Source organism: Poecile atricapillus, chromosome 18 (genome assembly GCF_030490865.1).
Source record: "Poecile atricapillus isolate bPoeAtr1 chromosome 18, bPoeAtr1.hap1, whole genome shotgun sequence".
NCBI classification, from domain to species: Eukaryota; Metazoa; Chordata; class Aves; order Passeriformes; family Paridae; genus Poecile; species Poecile atricapillus.
In genome coordinates this window covers 550,735-567,034 of record NC_081266.1, presented here as the reverse complement: position 1 = coordinate 567,034, position 16,300 = coordinate 550,735, and the positions used below count along the sequence as shown (strand labels likewise).

At 44.0% G+C, this 16,300-nt stretch overlaps 1 protein-coding gene across 2 annotated transcripts in view; it reads right to left on the bottom strand.

Annotated features, from left to right (window-relative positions):
• Positions 1-9,244, bottom strand: part of PHF21B (PHD finger protein 21B) — a 94,039-nt gene extending 84,795 nt beyond the window's left edge. The window contains exons 1-3 of one of the 2 annotated variants that reach the window (XM_058853030.1): positions 9,191-9,244; positions 8,664-8,696; positions 8,302-8,367 (exon numbers count right to left, since the gene is read on the bottom strand). In XM_058853030.1, the coding sequence (XP_058709013.1) occupies positions 8,302-8,367; positions 8,664-8,696; positions 9,191-9,244 (153 nt within the window). The remainder of the gene's footprint in view (positions 1-8,301; positions 8,368-8,663; positions 8,697-9,190) is intronic. The other variant, XM_058853031.1, reaches the window with a different exon arrangement.
• Between the last annotated feature and the right edge of the window lie 7,056 nt (positions 9,245-16,300).

Genomic DNA, 16,300 nt, shown 5'->3' with positions numbered 1-16,300 from the left:
AGAAGTTCATTAAAGGACACTTTAAACAAAGCTGCCAGACTCTTTTCCCTTTAAAGACTGCTTATTTGGTTCTGTCCCTTGTGTTTATAATTAGATCCTCTATATGAGAGATTGTGCTCCATTCAAGCCCACTCAGCAAAGAATGTTAATAAAATAATGTAAATAAGGCACTGACTTTGGCTGTATATATTTATGGGCTGCAGAGCTGGTGATAGAAATGCATCTGGACTCCACTTATATTTTTAAATGCAAAATAAATGCTTTTCCAAGTAGTTTCTCCCTAAGCTGGAGAGCAGAAACATTAGCTTCTGCACCCAGCACATTGACCTAACTTTTAGAAAATACTTAAAAGAAAACTGGCTTCTTGCCTAAAGTTTGGAGTTTCTGAGGTGCCTCTCATATAGGCTTTCATGTGTGAGCCTTTGTTTTCTACACTGAAATAAAGTACAAAATTGTTTATGTCTTTCCCCTGGCAATCTTTCTCTTTTTCCATCTGTATACAAGTTCCTAGATGCATGCTATTGATTTGCAGAATTTCCTTCATCTAATATATTCACAAGTAAGTCTGTTTTGTCACATTTTATAGCCAGGAAAGATATGTTATCAAATAGGTCTTTATCTGACCTTATGTAAAATACTTTTAGTCTCTGTAGTAATACTTGCATGGTAGGTGTATTTTGGTTTTTGATTTGGTTGAAGGGAAGAGAATGGGCAAGATGTACTTTGCTTTCAGTCATCGTGGTGAAATGATATCTAAAGAAATCATTTCAGCATTTATCTGTTTGGCACTTAATAACACACAAGATGCATAAATCACAGATGAGAGTCAGTATCAGAGAATCAGTGATTATATAGGAAATGTTACTTATCACTTTATAACCTACATCTCATACTAAATTCTGTACTGCAGTTCCCAGTATGTATATATTTTTAATTACATTTTCAGGCTCATTTACATGCGCATATTGGCTTTCTGCCTGAATGATATCAAAGAGAAAGACCTTATGCTCACACCCAACCACACACACAGACACAGAAGCAAATTTACACACAGAGACATTCAAGTCTGTACATTTCTGAGAATGGAAGCTTCTATCTTCCTTATTCTCAGAAAAGCTTTGCCTCACCAACAAGTCTTTAGGCAATCTTAGCTGATTTGAAGCACTTTAGAAAAACAGCACGTTACAGAAAATGTAGGTTAATCTCTGCTGCATGTCAAAAGTATCAATGATTCTCACTTGACTAAATTATTTGTAATGTAATACACAATTTCACTTTCTGTAACCTTATAAGATTTGTCATCAATAGCTGAGCTGCACAGAAAGGCAATTCCACTCCTTCTCCCCAGATAATAGGTAAGCTACATCACAAGCTACCAACAGGATCAAGCTAAATCAATGTGGAAAATAACTTATACACAATATAGACTTAACTTCTGTTTCAAGGCCAGTTATATGCTTCTCTCAATTAAACACAAGCAATCAAACCAACCTTCAGGTGAACACACTGTTCTGGCCAGAGCTTCAATGCCCAGGCTCTTAAAACTGAATTACAACTCTGAAAATAAGATTGCCTCTCAGAAACCTAAATTAACACCACTCATCTTATCTACAGAGTTCTCAACTACTTATTGTTTTGATTTTACTGCAGCTGCACTTATGGTCAGTTCTCTGGTTTACTTTAATTCAGTCAAAGGACTGTTTTATAGTTTAAATTTGGATATATATTTAAGTTCTCCATGGGTTAAAAAGAGGAAAATACAAGCTCCTATTTCCCAGTCCTCTGTCTATTAACCAGAAAGGTCTGCCTGTACATGTGCAAAAAGCCCTGTGGTACATATTAGATTTCAGTAGACGCTTACTGTTGGCAGTTGCAGGTTGGAGCGAGAACTAAGCCGCATCAGCAATTTCACATGACACTCTGGAAATTGCTGCTGCATAACAATAAGCAGCTGATTCAAAAAAGAGGGGTGGGGGAGAAAACATTTTTCACCAAGTAAATTTTAACTCAAGATGGAAAATTCCAAATAAAAAAGTAGTACCGCCTTAAGTTTCAAAAAAAATAAAATTAGAAAACAATATTAAATATATGTATATTCATAAATATAAGAGAAGTGTGTGATGAGGATTGGATAGACCAAATATGAGTCTATTACACTGAAATAACTGTCTACTTTAATGGCAGAATGACAAATTTGCTTTTCAATTAGTACAATCCTGGGTTTTTTTTGTTCTTCTTTGTTCTTATCTTAAACTTGCAGCCTGTTTTCATGCTTCCCTTACCTCCAACTCCTCTGTGTGTACCAGTTGCCCTCCTTGACATTGTGGTCACACATACACCATTTACCATGGCCTTGTCTAATCAATTTGCAAATTTCTGTCCTTTAACTCTTGCTTAAAAGTTTTGTTGGTGCTTCAGATTTTGTTTTGGGGGCAGAGGGGAGGGGGAGGCATCATTTTATAATCAAATACAAAAATGCTGCACATTTTATCTTTGATTGCAAAAAGAAAGGCATAGAAGGAAAAGTTTAAATTAACTTTGTATGAACATGTCTTCATATGCCCTCATGCTTTCAACTTGAAAATCAAATCTACAATGAGATGAAAAGGGATTTTCTCTATTTGAACATAACAGAAGTGTTTAGACTGATGCAGTATCCCATTGGAAATGTCATTTAAAACCACCACTCAAAACTCTTCTTTAGCATCACACCATGGAAAGAAGACATTCCCCTTTCCTTCCACAGATAAAAGAAGTTTGTGTGCCAGATCCTGAAACAAGATGAGCTGGTTCAAACATCTGCCATGACATACTGTTCTGGATGAGCCACACACATGGCATGAACCAGTGGAGATTTGGTTCCATCAAACCAGAGCTCCTGATAAAGACTCTTGTAGAAGCACTGCCTAACAGCTACCCAAGTGTCTACTCAAAATTAAAAGAAATTCTAACTCCAAGACACAGAGCTCCTATATAGAACTAAAGTTTCTTTTAAAAAGTCTCTCTACTAAAGTATTGTGTACATCTGAACAAATACCTGTTTGCTGCAAGCATAAATTAGATATTTTAGTGTGTAACAGGCAGCAAGTGCTGTTAGTGTAAAACCAGAAATGAAATAAAAAGGTATTGTTGGCATAATTCTTTTTTCTGTATAGACAAAGGCATTGTAAGGAAAAAATTGCTAAATCACAGGGATAATCATCATAGCCAGCTCCTCTAATGAAGCATCATGGGATTACTGGAGTTATTATAAGAGTCATCTTATTGAAGAAATTCAAAGTTAATTGAAATCAATTGTACTGTTCTGACAGCAGGTGTTTAAGTGGGTAAAATATCAAAGTGAACTCTTTAAAATGGTTAGAATGAATGTAACATTCTCTTTTCAACAGTTAGCCCTGCCAAGTGATACACTGTGTAAGTAGAGAAAAGTGTACAGTCAAAGAAAAATGCTGGAATGAAATAGCATTTCCCATGCCAGTCAAGCAGCTACCAAACAAAATGGGGTTCTAACCCCTCTAGTACAAATTTTTGTTACATGAATCTTTATAAGGGCAACATAATGGCAGGCTGAAAGCCGTATTTCCATTCCCCCATGAAAATGTCATTTATTACCCTTTTTCTCCAATAGGACATGGGAATCTCAGTATGCTGTTACTGAAAGCACAAACAGAATGCTAGGATTGTCATTATGCAAACTATATTCCTAAGTTTCTCCTCCAAGGAGCTGAAGGTAAATCCTTCCCTCGTTTTTTCCCTCTTTCTACAGATGGCAAAATGAGCAATACATTGCCACCTGATTCTGCAATTAAAAAAGGGAACTGGAGTTTTCTGGGAACAGGAGCTTTCAGAATTACAATCCAGAACTAATCTTTACTCTGATCCAGTAAATTCATTTTACTCTACAATTGCTCAGGATTCCCAGCAAAGTCAGCAGGACCTCAGTATGCAGAAGAATGGCTGATATTTAATAGCAGCTGTCTTTGTGTTTATAGACTCAGTGCAGTGATAAAACAGTTTAGTACTCCCCTTGGGTGGGAGCCCATCACCCTGACACCCCTGACATCCAACCCAGACATGGATGCAATTCTGCCACAGCAATAGGGAGGGCTGTGCATACCTCGGGTCAGAGTTTGACATCAGGTTCAACTCAATCTGGAAATACCTTTCAGATTTTACCTGACTTTTCACTGAAGCTTATAACCCTTATTTTACCTTAATCATTTTGAAATAATTCAGCCATATGAAATACTGAGCTCTGGCAATATCAATAATTTACTCTTTAACTTATGTAAACAATGCTGCCATTTGCAGGCACAGCCCAGCATGAACATCAACAAACCCAAAAATCCACTTCCTCCTCTTCCCCAAAACAAAGAGACAACATCAGCACAATGAGACATCTTGACCTAAACCATCTCCAACAACTTGCACAAGAACTGTACTTCAATTTTAAGAAGCCTAACACTTTCCAGAAACAGGCTTTGCTGGTGATCACCACAGGCAAAACACAGTCAGTGATTTCATTTCAGATATACTACCCAAAAAAAAACAACCAAAAACCCAAACCAGCAATAACACAGGCTGGGAAAGTCTGCCTGAAACTAATGTTGATTTTCTTCATAGACAGTAAATAATGGTAAAGAAATGAGGCAGCACACAAGTGAATGGCATCATGTCTTTCAGGAAGGCGTATTTTTATTACTGTGCTCCAGGACAGGCTGTCTGAATTCAGAGCTCATCACGGTCAAAAATATAGTGGCCCACACATGTTCATTGTTAAAGACGTGTCTTGCCACCTAACACTTACAGTAAGAAGGAACAAGTAAAAAGGAACTTCTAATGGAGGTTAAAGATTTGCTTATTTTTTTATCCTGATCTATTAATTAATAAGAGTCAACTTTCTAGAATTAAAAGACCCTTAATAACTCCTTAAGGACATAAAGAACAAGAAACACATGCAGCAGAGCACCTCTGGTGTGCTATTAAGGCCAGTGCAGGCTCTTATGATGCCTCTTTTATTTACATATAAATGCTTCTTGCTTTACAATTTAGATAAAAATGTTACTGCTGCTCGGCATGTGCTGCAGATGGAAGGTACAAAACCACTGGACTAACTAATGGAGTCTTCACACATCATATCTCCTTAAAGAAGAGGTAACCCACTCTCAAAGGTGATGACAATTAATCAAAACTACAGCATCTGAAGGATGTATTTGTGACAGAAGTCTAACTTGTCTTTCTGAGTTGGATGCCAAATTAAGAACTGATTGAAGCTCTTACCTTCCAGTAATGAAAATGATGGATCTACAGTACTTCTTTGATGACACTGAAAAATATTAAAACTATGCGAAATTCTATATTTCTCTAACCCACCAACATAAAAGAAACATCGATGACTAGCCAGGGATCCTTAATTAGGATGCAACTTTAAATCCAGCTACACATGAAAGTCTACTTCATAAATTTCCCTCAAAAGTTGAGTTTGTCATTCAATTTTTTTTGTCTTCATTGTAACTTTCAAGAAAAGTACACGTTGCCACAAATGCCATTGTAGCCATCTACAATGAAAAGTGATGGATAGCAGCACTGAGAGATAACAGTCACTCCTGCTATGTTCCTAACAGGTGTAGGTAGGGTTTCTTTGTTTTACTGTTTCATCATTAACATGTGCAGTTAAACTGAAATGCAATTTTAGGGTCTTTTGTATTCAGTGCATGTACAATCAAAGGTATACACTATTGAATTATGAATTAGTTGTGCCTAAACAAGTCTTTGGGGGCATAAAGGAGGAAGGGATGTAAATACATATGTAAAAATAACCTCCCTACTTGAACTGCCTATTTAAATTTACACTGGTGTTTCCATGAAAGTGAGGGCTTCAAACCACCAAAAAGCTCCACCATTAGCCCATCTGTGGTCTCCGTGGTCCTCACTTCTCCTTCTCTATACCCTCAAGGACGCAGAGTTCATTTACAAGCCATTATCTAAGGAGCAACTACTAATTATAGCAAGTCTGCAAAGTTACAGAATGGGTTTGTGACTTGCTCACAAGCTAAGACCTCCAAACTCATTTCATGTGTGACCCGAGAAAGATTTCAGTGTAGACCTCTGGAGGTGGCAGCCTGGAGCACGAGTACACCACACCACCAGCCAGGCTCTTAATTATGAGCTCTTGTTGCAGAGGATGTTGAAAACAGTAAAAGAAATTTAAAGGTTTGCCTAAAAATAGGAGGTTTCCTGCTAGGCCAAATTTTCTGTTTACAGAATTTAGGTATTTTATATTTAATTACTTCATGGTCTATAGATTTATTTACGAGATTATGAGAATGGCAAGTCATAAATATACAAAGATTGTTTACTAGTTAGTTTGGATTATACATAAATATGCTCTGCAAGCTTAGCAAAAGCCATTTTCCCCAAGCTGAATCAGAATGTTCAAACTGAATTTTCAAATGTGTCTCTCTGCTTTATCTAAATTCCAACATGACATATAATAAATAGCTTTTCATTTACTACGATCATAAAAATTTAAACAGCCTTGAAATAGTTGCTACAATATAGGGGGAAATGATGAAATCTATGTTCCAAATACCCACTTAGACAGTAAAACTATTTTGATATTTAAGAAACAACACATTAAGATGCATTGTTGCAGGAAAGGCTTTTACCTTATTAAAAAAAAAAAAACAAACCACAAGGTTCTACCCAATACAGTAGTATTAAGAGTCAAGAACTTGCTGTTTTACACTGCAAAACAAGGACTAACAGCCCTTACATATCATGTAGTGTCAGATTTGCTTTAAAAAAGAAACTATCTGATTTGATTCTATACAGTGATTAAACATCTTTGTGCTCTGCTGAGTAGGGTATTCTCTCCCCTCCCCCCTCCAAAAATGGCATCAAAGCAATCAAAATGGAAATGTTCAGCATGAATGGGGCCCCATCCCCCACCGGCAAACTCCGCAGACTTTTCTCCATGTTAGGAGGAACAAACACCCCTTCCTCACAAAATGGAAGCTTCCACTACTAAACTGAGAGTGCTGACCAATTCTCATAACAATAACCTGGGAGGAAAAGGGTGGCGTGCAGCCATCGCCCGCAGGCACTTTGCAACTTTAACCACAACTCCAGCGAAACAAAACAAAACGCACACATACAAAAAAAACCCCAAACAAACAAACAAGAATTAAACAGAAGGACGGGGGAAAGCAGGGGAGCGGAACACGTGTCCCGTTTGCCCGGGCCGGGAGGGAAGCGGCGGCTTTGGGCTGGCGGGCGCTGTCCCCAGCGCCGGTGCTGAACGGTGCCCGGGGCCGGGAGAGCGGAGCACACGAACCCATCACGGCCGCGACCCGGGGAGTTCAGGGCCGGGATGGAGAGCGGGGCTGGGCCCGGCAGATCTCCCGCTGGCTTTTCCCACTGCCCTTCCCGTGCTGGAAGTGCCGGGAGAGGGGCCGGGGGAGCCGGGCGGGCAGGAAAGGAGAGCGGCGCTGTCCCCCCGCACCAAAACTTTCCTTCGGCAAGAGCAGCGGCCCCGGGCTCACCCCGCACAAAAACAGCCAGCAGAAACTTTGGGAAGGGCGGCGGAGCGGGGAGGGGAAGAAGCAGGGGGGAAGGTTCCTGGTTTGTTTTGTTTCTCTCCTCCGTTTTGTCGGTTTTTTGTTGGTTTTTTTTTTTTCTCCCCCTCTCGCTGGCAGCTGAAACAGGTTAATCTGTTTTTATTCGTATTTTTGGAAGGGGAAGAAAAAAGTGAAAGTGCCTAAGTGAACTCGAATCAAAAGCCAACACGTCAGATCAGACCAAGCGAAGAGAAAGGCAAGTGGGGAGGAAAAGGGGGGGGGGGGGGGGGGAAGAAGAAGAAAAATAAAAAGAAATAAAGTGATCAATAAAAGTCAGTTTTGTAATTAAACACAGAAATGTCTCCAAACGGGGCTCCAGCCTCCTCCTTCCCAACTCTTGTTCTGCACATTACACAGAAGTGCACAAAGTAGCCCAAGACAGGAGAATTTTCCATATTCCTAAAACATGTCGACCAACTCAAAATGGACGCCTTTTTTTCTTCTTACGTTTTAACTACTGCTTATCTTTTTACTACAAGTACTGAAATAATTCTTTCCCCCAGCAAGACATCAGAGAATCCGACCTCATTATGAAAACATGCATTTTCTGACTCTATGCAAAAGAAAATGGATGTTATATCCCCTGCCGCCAGCATTTTTCAGACACTTTTCGGATGTTTAGATAGTGCATCGTAAAAACAAGAAGAAAAACCAAACACAACTGAATCGATCTGTTCCTTACTTGTTTCTCATTAAGAGCTGCTATTCTTGATTGCCTTTCATGGATTTGTTTCTTAAGATCTCCGTTCTGCAAAAACGGCAACAACACGCATATTAAAGGCAAAGTGCAAACTAACCCCTGTAATGAATAAACTTGAGAGCTAGAAATTTTTCAAAGGCAAAAACCATTCCACTGAAGCCGTACAGAAGCATGCATACACAAAACACCCTCCTTAGCAAGAAAGCTCAGTGCAGACTACAAAATGAGATCTCTTACTGATAAAGTTTCTCATCCTGCTGTCCCAGCACAACTGCGCTTATTACGGCAGGGATAAAATACTGAAGAAGAGGAAAAAAAAAAAAAAAAAAAGGATCTGCATTTACCTGTGGATCTTGCTTCATCTGTGCAACTAGTTTCTATAAAAAAAAAAAATCACCCCCAAAAAAAGGAAGAATTAGAAACTGTTTCAAGTTTAATGGATTATTTTAAATGTATGTATGTGTGTGGACGGGGGAGGGAGGGGGGTAAGGAACAAAGAGGCAAGTAAACACTGCGAGTCAGTTTCAAGCAAAGCTCATAAATATTCAAGTCTCGTCCTAATCTCTCCAACACACACACACTCGCACACACACTCTCACACTCACGCACACACACGAGCACCGACTGCAGCGTTGACTCCGCATCTCCGCAACACACACACACACACAGAACTCAGCCAAAGAAGCCCTAAAAGTACTTTGGGGAAGTGCTCGCCATTGCGGCGGGGGGCCGGGGGTCCCCGCCGCGCCCCCCCAAGCCCCCTCCCCTGGTGGCTGCGGCACGAAGGCTCTCGCCGAACATGCAACACCGCTCCTGCGAGCCCCGAGCGGAGGAGAGCACGCCTGGTAGCCTCAGCATTTCATTCTTTTACCTGGTGACATTGGATTTCCACTTTTAACGCCTCCTGCAAGCTGTGTAGCTCCATCCCTGCAACTTGCCAGGCACTTTCCTGCCACTTTCAGATCCGAGTGAAGTTTTGTTTTTTTGTTTGTTTGTTTGGTTTGGTTTTTGGTTTGGTTTTGTTTGGCTTTTTTTTTTTTTCCTGCCTTTCTTTTTTTTCTTTTTTGGCTTTTTTTTGTTTTGGTTTTGATTTTCTCTCTCGCTTTTTGCAACAGACCCGCCAGCCAGCCAGGCAGTCACCCCTCCCTCCGCGGAAAAATGGAAAAAAACAATTTTTAAAAGTAACTAAAAAAAAAAAAAAAAAAAAAAAAAAAAGAAAAAAAAGGAAACCCAGGAAAAATAAATTAAAAAAAAATATTAAAAAGAAAAGGAGTGGCGACAGCAAGAACAACAATACTAAGGCAAAGCGGCAGGACAGCCGGCAGACACAAGTACTCGATGTGCACGGCAAGTTCTTCGCCTCCTCGCTGGGGACACGGACTCATTCCTCACTTTCCGCCGAGCTGGGGGGACCCTCCCCGCGCGCCCCCGCCCGCGCGCCCCCCCGCGCGCCATCCGCGCCCCCGCCCCGCCCCGCGCTCGCCCCGCCGCCCCCCGCCGGCCCCCGCGGCCGCTCCAGCGGGGCCGGGCCGGGAGCGGGAGCCGGAGCCGGGAGCCGGGGGCCGGGAGCCGGGGCCGGGCAGGGACTATATTTCCTGGGAGAGCGTGCGCCGGGATCCGCCACGCGGGGGGGAAGAGAGTTGTGACACGGCGGTGGCGCGCGCGCACGGGTGCCCGGATGAAGCGGGGGGAGCGGGAGAAGGGGGGGGGGGAAAGGGGGGGCCTCTCGCGGCCCCGCGCGTGCGCAGAGTGGCTCCTCCTGCCACCGGCACCGCGACAAAGTGGGGACGAGGGGGCGGGGCCGGGGGGCGGGGCCGGGAGGCGGGGCCAGGGCTCCCCTGGGAATAGCGATATAGGGGTAGGAGGCTATCCCTATAGGGGTATAGGCTATCCCTATAGGGGTATAGGCTATCCCTATAGGGGTATAGGCTATCCCTATAGGGGTAGGAGGCTATCCCTATAGGGGTAGGAGGCTATCCCTATAGGGGTATAGGCTATCCCTATAGGGGTATAGGCTATCCCTATAGGGGTATAGGCTATCCCTATAGGGGTAGGAGGCTATCCCTATAGGGGTAGGAGGCTATCCCTATAGGGGTAGGAGGCTATCCCTATAGGGGTATAGGCTATCCCTATAGGGGTATAGGCTATCCCTATAGGGGTAGGAGGCTATCCCTATAGGGGTAGGAGGCTATCCCTATAGGGGTATAGGCTATCCCTATAGGGGTATAGGCTATCCCTATAGGGGTATAGGCTATCCCTATAGGGGTAGGAGGCTATCCCTATAGGGGTATAGGCTATCCCTATAGGGGTAGGAGGCTATCTCTATAGGGGTATAGGCTATCCCTATAGGGGTATAGGCTATCCCTATAGGGGTAGGAGGCTATCTCTATAGGGGTATAGGCTATCCCTATAGGGGTATAGGCTATCCCTATAGGGGTATAGGCTATCCCTATAGGGGTAGGAGGCTATCCCTATAGGGGTATAGGCTATCCCTATAGGGGTATAGGCTATCCCTATAGGGGTAGGAGGCTATCCTTATAGGGGTATAGGCTATCCCTATAGGGGTATAGGCTATCCCTATAGGGGTATAGGCTATCCCTATAGGGGTATAGGCTATCCCTATAGGGGTAGGAGGCTATCCCTATAGGGGTAGGAGGCTATCCCTATAGGGGTAGGAGAGCGGGATAGGAGTTAGAGACAGGAGAGAGGGATGGGAATAGGGCTGGGGAGAAGGAGAGAGAGAGGGTTAGAGGACAGGGACACGGACAGGGATAGCTGAGAGGAAAAGGGAAGGAGACAGGGATAGGCACGGGGGATACAGAGAGGGACAGGAACAGAGATAGGAGCAGGGACAAATAGAGCGATGAGGATAGGGACAGGCAGGGACTGCTACAGGGGTAAGGATAGGGACAAGGGAAGGGAAAGAACGGGAGAGAGGACAGGGAGTTTGGCACCCTTTCCTGCCCGCCCCGAGCGTGTCCCCTGGGGCCTGCCCTGGCGTGAGGGAGGGGATCCCCCCCGCTCCACAGACCTTCGGTAGCCGCTGGCTCTGCCCGGCCCGAGCCTGGCCGCACGGGGGGAGCAGCCGCTGGCTCTCCCCGGCCCGAGCCTGGCCGCACGGGGGGAGCAGCCGCTGGTTCTGCCCTGCCCGAGCCTGGCCGCACGGGGGGAGCAGCCGCTGGTTCTGCCCTGCCCGAGCCTGGCCGCACGGGGGGAGCAGCCGCTGGCTCTCCCCGGCCATGCCCGAGCCTGGCCGCACGGGGGGAGCAGGTGCTGGCTCTGCCCTGCCCGAGCCTGGCCGCACGGGGGGAGCGGCCGCTGGCTCTGCCCTGCCCGAGCCTGGCCGCACGGGGGGAACAGGCGATGGCTCTGCCCTGCCCTGCCCGAGCCTGGCCGCACGGGGGGAGCAGCCGGAGCAGCCGCTGGTTCTCCCCTGCCCGAGCCTGGCCGCACGGGGGGAACAGGTGCTGGTTCTCCCCTGCCCGAGCCTGGCCGCACGGGGGGAGCAGCCGGGGCAGCCAAACCTCGCTCCGGCCCCCCCATCCCGTGAGGGGCCGTGCTCGCCCCAGGGAACCCCCCCAGCCGCCCGGTCTCGGCTATCCCGAGGATCCCGGCTGGAGTCAGCTGCTGCAGGCAGAGATCCAGGCACTGGAGGGTCACAGGGCAGCGCATTCAGTTTATGCGGGTCCTCACTCACTCCCATCTACCTGCTGTACTCCACTGCTGCTGTCCTCGCACCCTAAAGTGGGATGCTAAACTTGAGACGCATAAAAAAAGGGGAAATCTAACTAGGGGAGGTAAAGTCTTCTGGCAGATGAGATACTTTCAGATCCACAGCACAAACGGGGTTGTTCGTAGTAGCTGAAAGAGGAAGGGATGGGAGTGTGGGACATTTGGATACGGGACCAAATGAATCTGCTGCTAAGGGATGGAGACACGGAGCCTCTGACTTTATTTAGTTAATAAATAACAGCAGTGATACTTTAAACTGGCACTGACTCAAGCAGATGCTCCAGTCATGTCGTGCGAGTCACCCTGCAGCACAGATGTGCTCCAGATGATGTGTGGACAGAAACACATCACTTCGATGTCACTTCTCTTCCATGACTGTGCGACAAGGCTCCAGGTCCTATAGACAGACCCCGCCTGATGCAGCACCAAGCCAGCTGCCAACTATTTAAAAATAGATTCAAACAAGCTGCATGAATGTCTATGAAGTCAGTGTTTCACCATGCAGCTGCAGTATTTTCCATGCAGTGATGGGAGCTGTGCAATTAGATTTACTGTTGTCTCGATGCATGGCCAGAATAGAATTGGAAGTCAAAAACAATGCTCAGAATAATTTTATTGATGACAGTCAAAATTTAGGGCACCTTTTAGCAAGCAGTTAGTTGATGGAGTGCTAGGGACCAGAGCTTGGCTGTATAAATACTCCCACTCCTGCACCAATTGAATACTGATATTTTATTTAATCTGCACTAAAACAAAGCTGAAACTCAGCCTAAATCATTAGTCAGTATTTAAAACACCACTGTGCTACAGTTGTGCTCAGATACCAATTTTAATAACTAAGTTCATCTCAAAACTATTTAAAGACACCAATATCTACCAAAACAAATTTACATCAACTATACTCTTAAAACTGGTTTGAGATATAATGTGTTGTGAGTCCAAAACAATGTACATAATTTCCATTAAACTTCTCAGACATATTCTGTTCAAGCACAGCACAACTTTTTACACTAAAATAATTTGAAGATTCATGCTGAAATATTCTTAACCTGCCAAAATTAGGGGTAAAGTCCAAACAGAAATTTCCTGTTAACCTTACAATGAAATAAATTATTTTGGAAGAGCCTTATTTGCATTAGTAAGATTTGTTAAGGTAATGGGTTACACTTACAGCACTTGTTTGTGCTGGCACTCTGCTTGAATAGGTGAAAGTAAGGCATTTCGTTCTTTGTCTCAAGAAGTCAGTTTGTTTTCCATAGTGTACTTGATGTCTGGATTTAAAATATCAAAGGTATTTTTAACTGTCAAACAATAAAATGGCTTAGCTGATGGGGACTTTTAAAATCTAAATTCTACTCACATTTGTAAAGACAAATAAGTCAATCCTGCAGATACTGATAAGTATGAAAATTTTTCACTATCAAAACAATGTTACTTCTCATGTGTTCTGTACAAAGGTATTTTGTAGCATTATATACAAAAAAATAGCAGGGCCACATAATTTTGTAAATTGTGAATTGTGAAGGTTACCTTTGTAACCTCTGGTCATAGCAGAGCAAAACTTCTGTGAGTTCAGCTTTCAACTAAAACTGATCAAACTAATAAAGTATTGTTTCTTTACCTGTTAGTCGTTAATTCATTGACATTATGCTGGTTGGTTTGTATTAATGCATATTCCATTGATAGAGCAAAGACACTTTTTCTTACCATTATAAAATAGTCACTTGCTGACCAGAACAAAACTAGTGATTCCTGTAGGCCTGACTTCCTGCAAAGATGTGTTTGGGTTCATGAACTAGACAATTTGCCTTTAACTGCAAGGATGAGGATTATTGTGTCATCCTCCCCACAGCACTGGGGAACAGGAAAGGTTTAGAAATTTATTTAATCTGCCCACCATTCAAAAATCAGTTTATACATCTTCAGTGCTACTATGGTGGGCCACAAATTTTAATAAAAATATAAATTATCAATTATAACCCATAATGAAGTTCACTGCTTTTCATTTCTCATTTTCTAGAGAAGTTGTGTGAAATACATTAATTTGACAAATACATTTATGTGATAACATTATGCAGTCACCTAGGAAAATGGTCCTATTCCTCTGCATTAGGAACAGCTACAGTTTAGCTGGGAAATGCAAATTGAAATTTTTTTTTTTTTTTGAGAATCAAGTCAATTTGAGACTTGTAAGTTACACACATGAAAACAAAGAGTAGACAAATTCACTATCCTTCCTTCCTTCCTTCCTTCCTTCCTTCCTTCCTTCCTTCCTTCCTTCCTTCCTTCCTTCCTTCCTTCCTTCCTTCCTTCCTTCCTTCCTTCCTTCCTTCCTTCCTTCCTTCCTTCCTTCCTTCCTTCCTTCCTTCCTTCCTTCCTTCCTTCCTTCCTTCCTTCCTTCCTTCCGCCACTTCCGCCACTTCCGCCACTTCCGCCACTTCCGCCACTTCCTTCCTGCCTTCCTGCCTTCCTTCCTGCCTGCCTTCCTTCCTGCCTTCCTCCCTCCCTCTCTCGTTTTTGGGGTTCTACACTCTGTTTTGAGGTTCCAGGCCCAATTTTTTGGGTTCTCATCTCAAAATTTTTGGGGTTCCAGGCCCAAATTTTTGGGGTTCCTACCCTAACCCTTCTCATCCCAAACTTTTTGGTCTTCCTGGCCAGAATTTTTGGGGATTTTATCCCAAATTTTGGGGGTTTTTATCTTCAATTTTTGAGGATCCAGGCCCAAATTTTTGGGGTTTTTATTTCCAGTGTTTTGGGTTCCAGGCACAATTTTTTGGGGTTCTCATCACAAATTTTTGGGGTTCCAGGGCCAAATTTTTGGGGTTCCTACCCTAACCCTTCTCATCCCAAATTTTTTGGCGTTCCAGGCCCAAATTTTTGGTGTTCTCATCCCAAATTTTTGTGGTTTCAGGCCCAAATTTTTGGGGTTCCAGGCCCAAATTTTTGGGGTTCCAGGCTCAAAGTTTTGGCTTCCTACCCTAACCCTTCTCATCCCAAAGTTTTGGGCTTTTAGACGCAGAATTTTTGAGGTTACATACTCCGTTTTTTTGGTTCTAGACTCTGAGTTCGGGGGTTCCAGACACAGAATTTTGGGGTTCTAGACTCAAGTTCTAGGGTTCTAGATCGGGTTCTAGATCGGGTTCTAGATCAGGTTCTAGATCGGTTCTAGATCGGGTTCTAGGGTTCTAGATCGGGTTCTAGATCGGGTTCTGGATCGGGTTCTGGATCGGGTTCTGGATCGGGTTCTCGGGTTCTTGATCGGGTTTCGGGGTTCTAAACTATATAATTTTGGGGGGGTTCAGGGCCAAATTTTTTGGGGGTTCCAGGCCTAAATTTTTTGGGTTTTATCTTAAATTTTTGGGGTTCCAGGCATCCCAAATTTTTGCGGTTCCAGGCCCAAATTTTTGGGGTTCCAGGCCCAAATTTTTGGGGTCCCTACCCTAACCCTTCTCTTCCCAATTTTTTTTCTGGGGTTCCAGGCCCAAATTTTTGGGTTTTTTATCTTCAATTTTTGGGGTTCCAGGCCCAAATTTTTGGGGTTCTCTACCCTAACCCTTCTCTTCCCAAATTTTTGGGGTTCCAGGCATCCCAAATTTTTGGGGTTCCTACCCTAACGCTATTCATCCCAAATTTTTGGGGTTCCAGGCCCAAATTTTTGGGTTCCTACCCTGACCCTCATCATCCCAAATTTTGGGGGTTCTCATCCCAAATTTTTGGTGTTCTTGGCCCAAATTTTTGGGGTTCCAGGCCCAAATTTTTGGGTTCCTACCCTAACCCTTCTCATCCCAAATTTTCAAGGTTCCAGGTTCAAATTTTTGGGGTTCCAGGCCCAAAGTTTTGGCTTCCTACCCTAAGCCTTCTCATCCCAAATTTTTTGGGTTCCAGGCATAAGCTTTTAGGGTTCCAGGCTGAAGTTTTTGGGGTTCCTACCCTAACCCTTCTCATCCCAAATTTTTGGGGCTCCCATCCCAGATTTTGAGGTTCTCATCCCAAATTGGATGCCCCCAAAGCCCTTGGAGCTGCCGTTCCCAGCGGCGCGAGCTTGGGAAGCTCGGCCTGAGCACAAAGGCATGGATACAGCCCCGGGAATGCCATCAGGATCCCGGGAAAATGGGGAGAGGAGACAGGAAAAGGGAATCGGGGACCCTGGGACAGAGGGAAAGGGATGAGGGAACGGGAGAGGGGATGGGAAGAGATTCCTGCTGTAACCGGGGGGAAATCCATTGAAATTCCCTCTGAAATGGGGGAA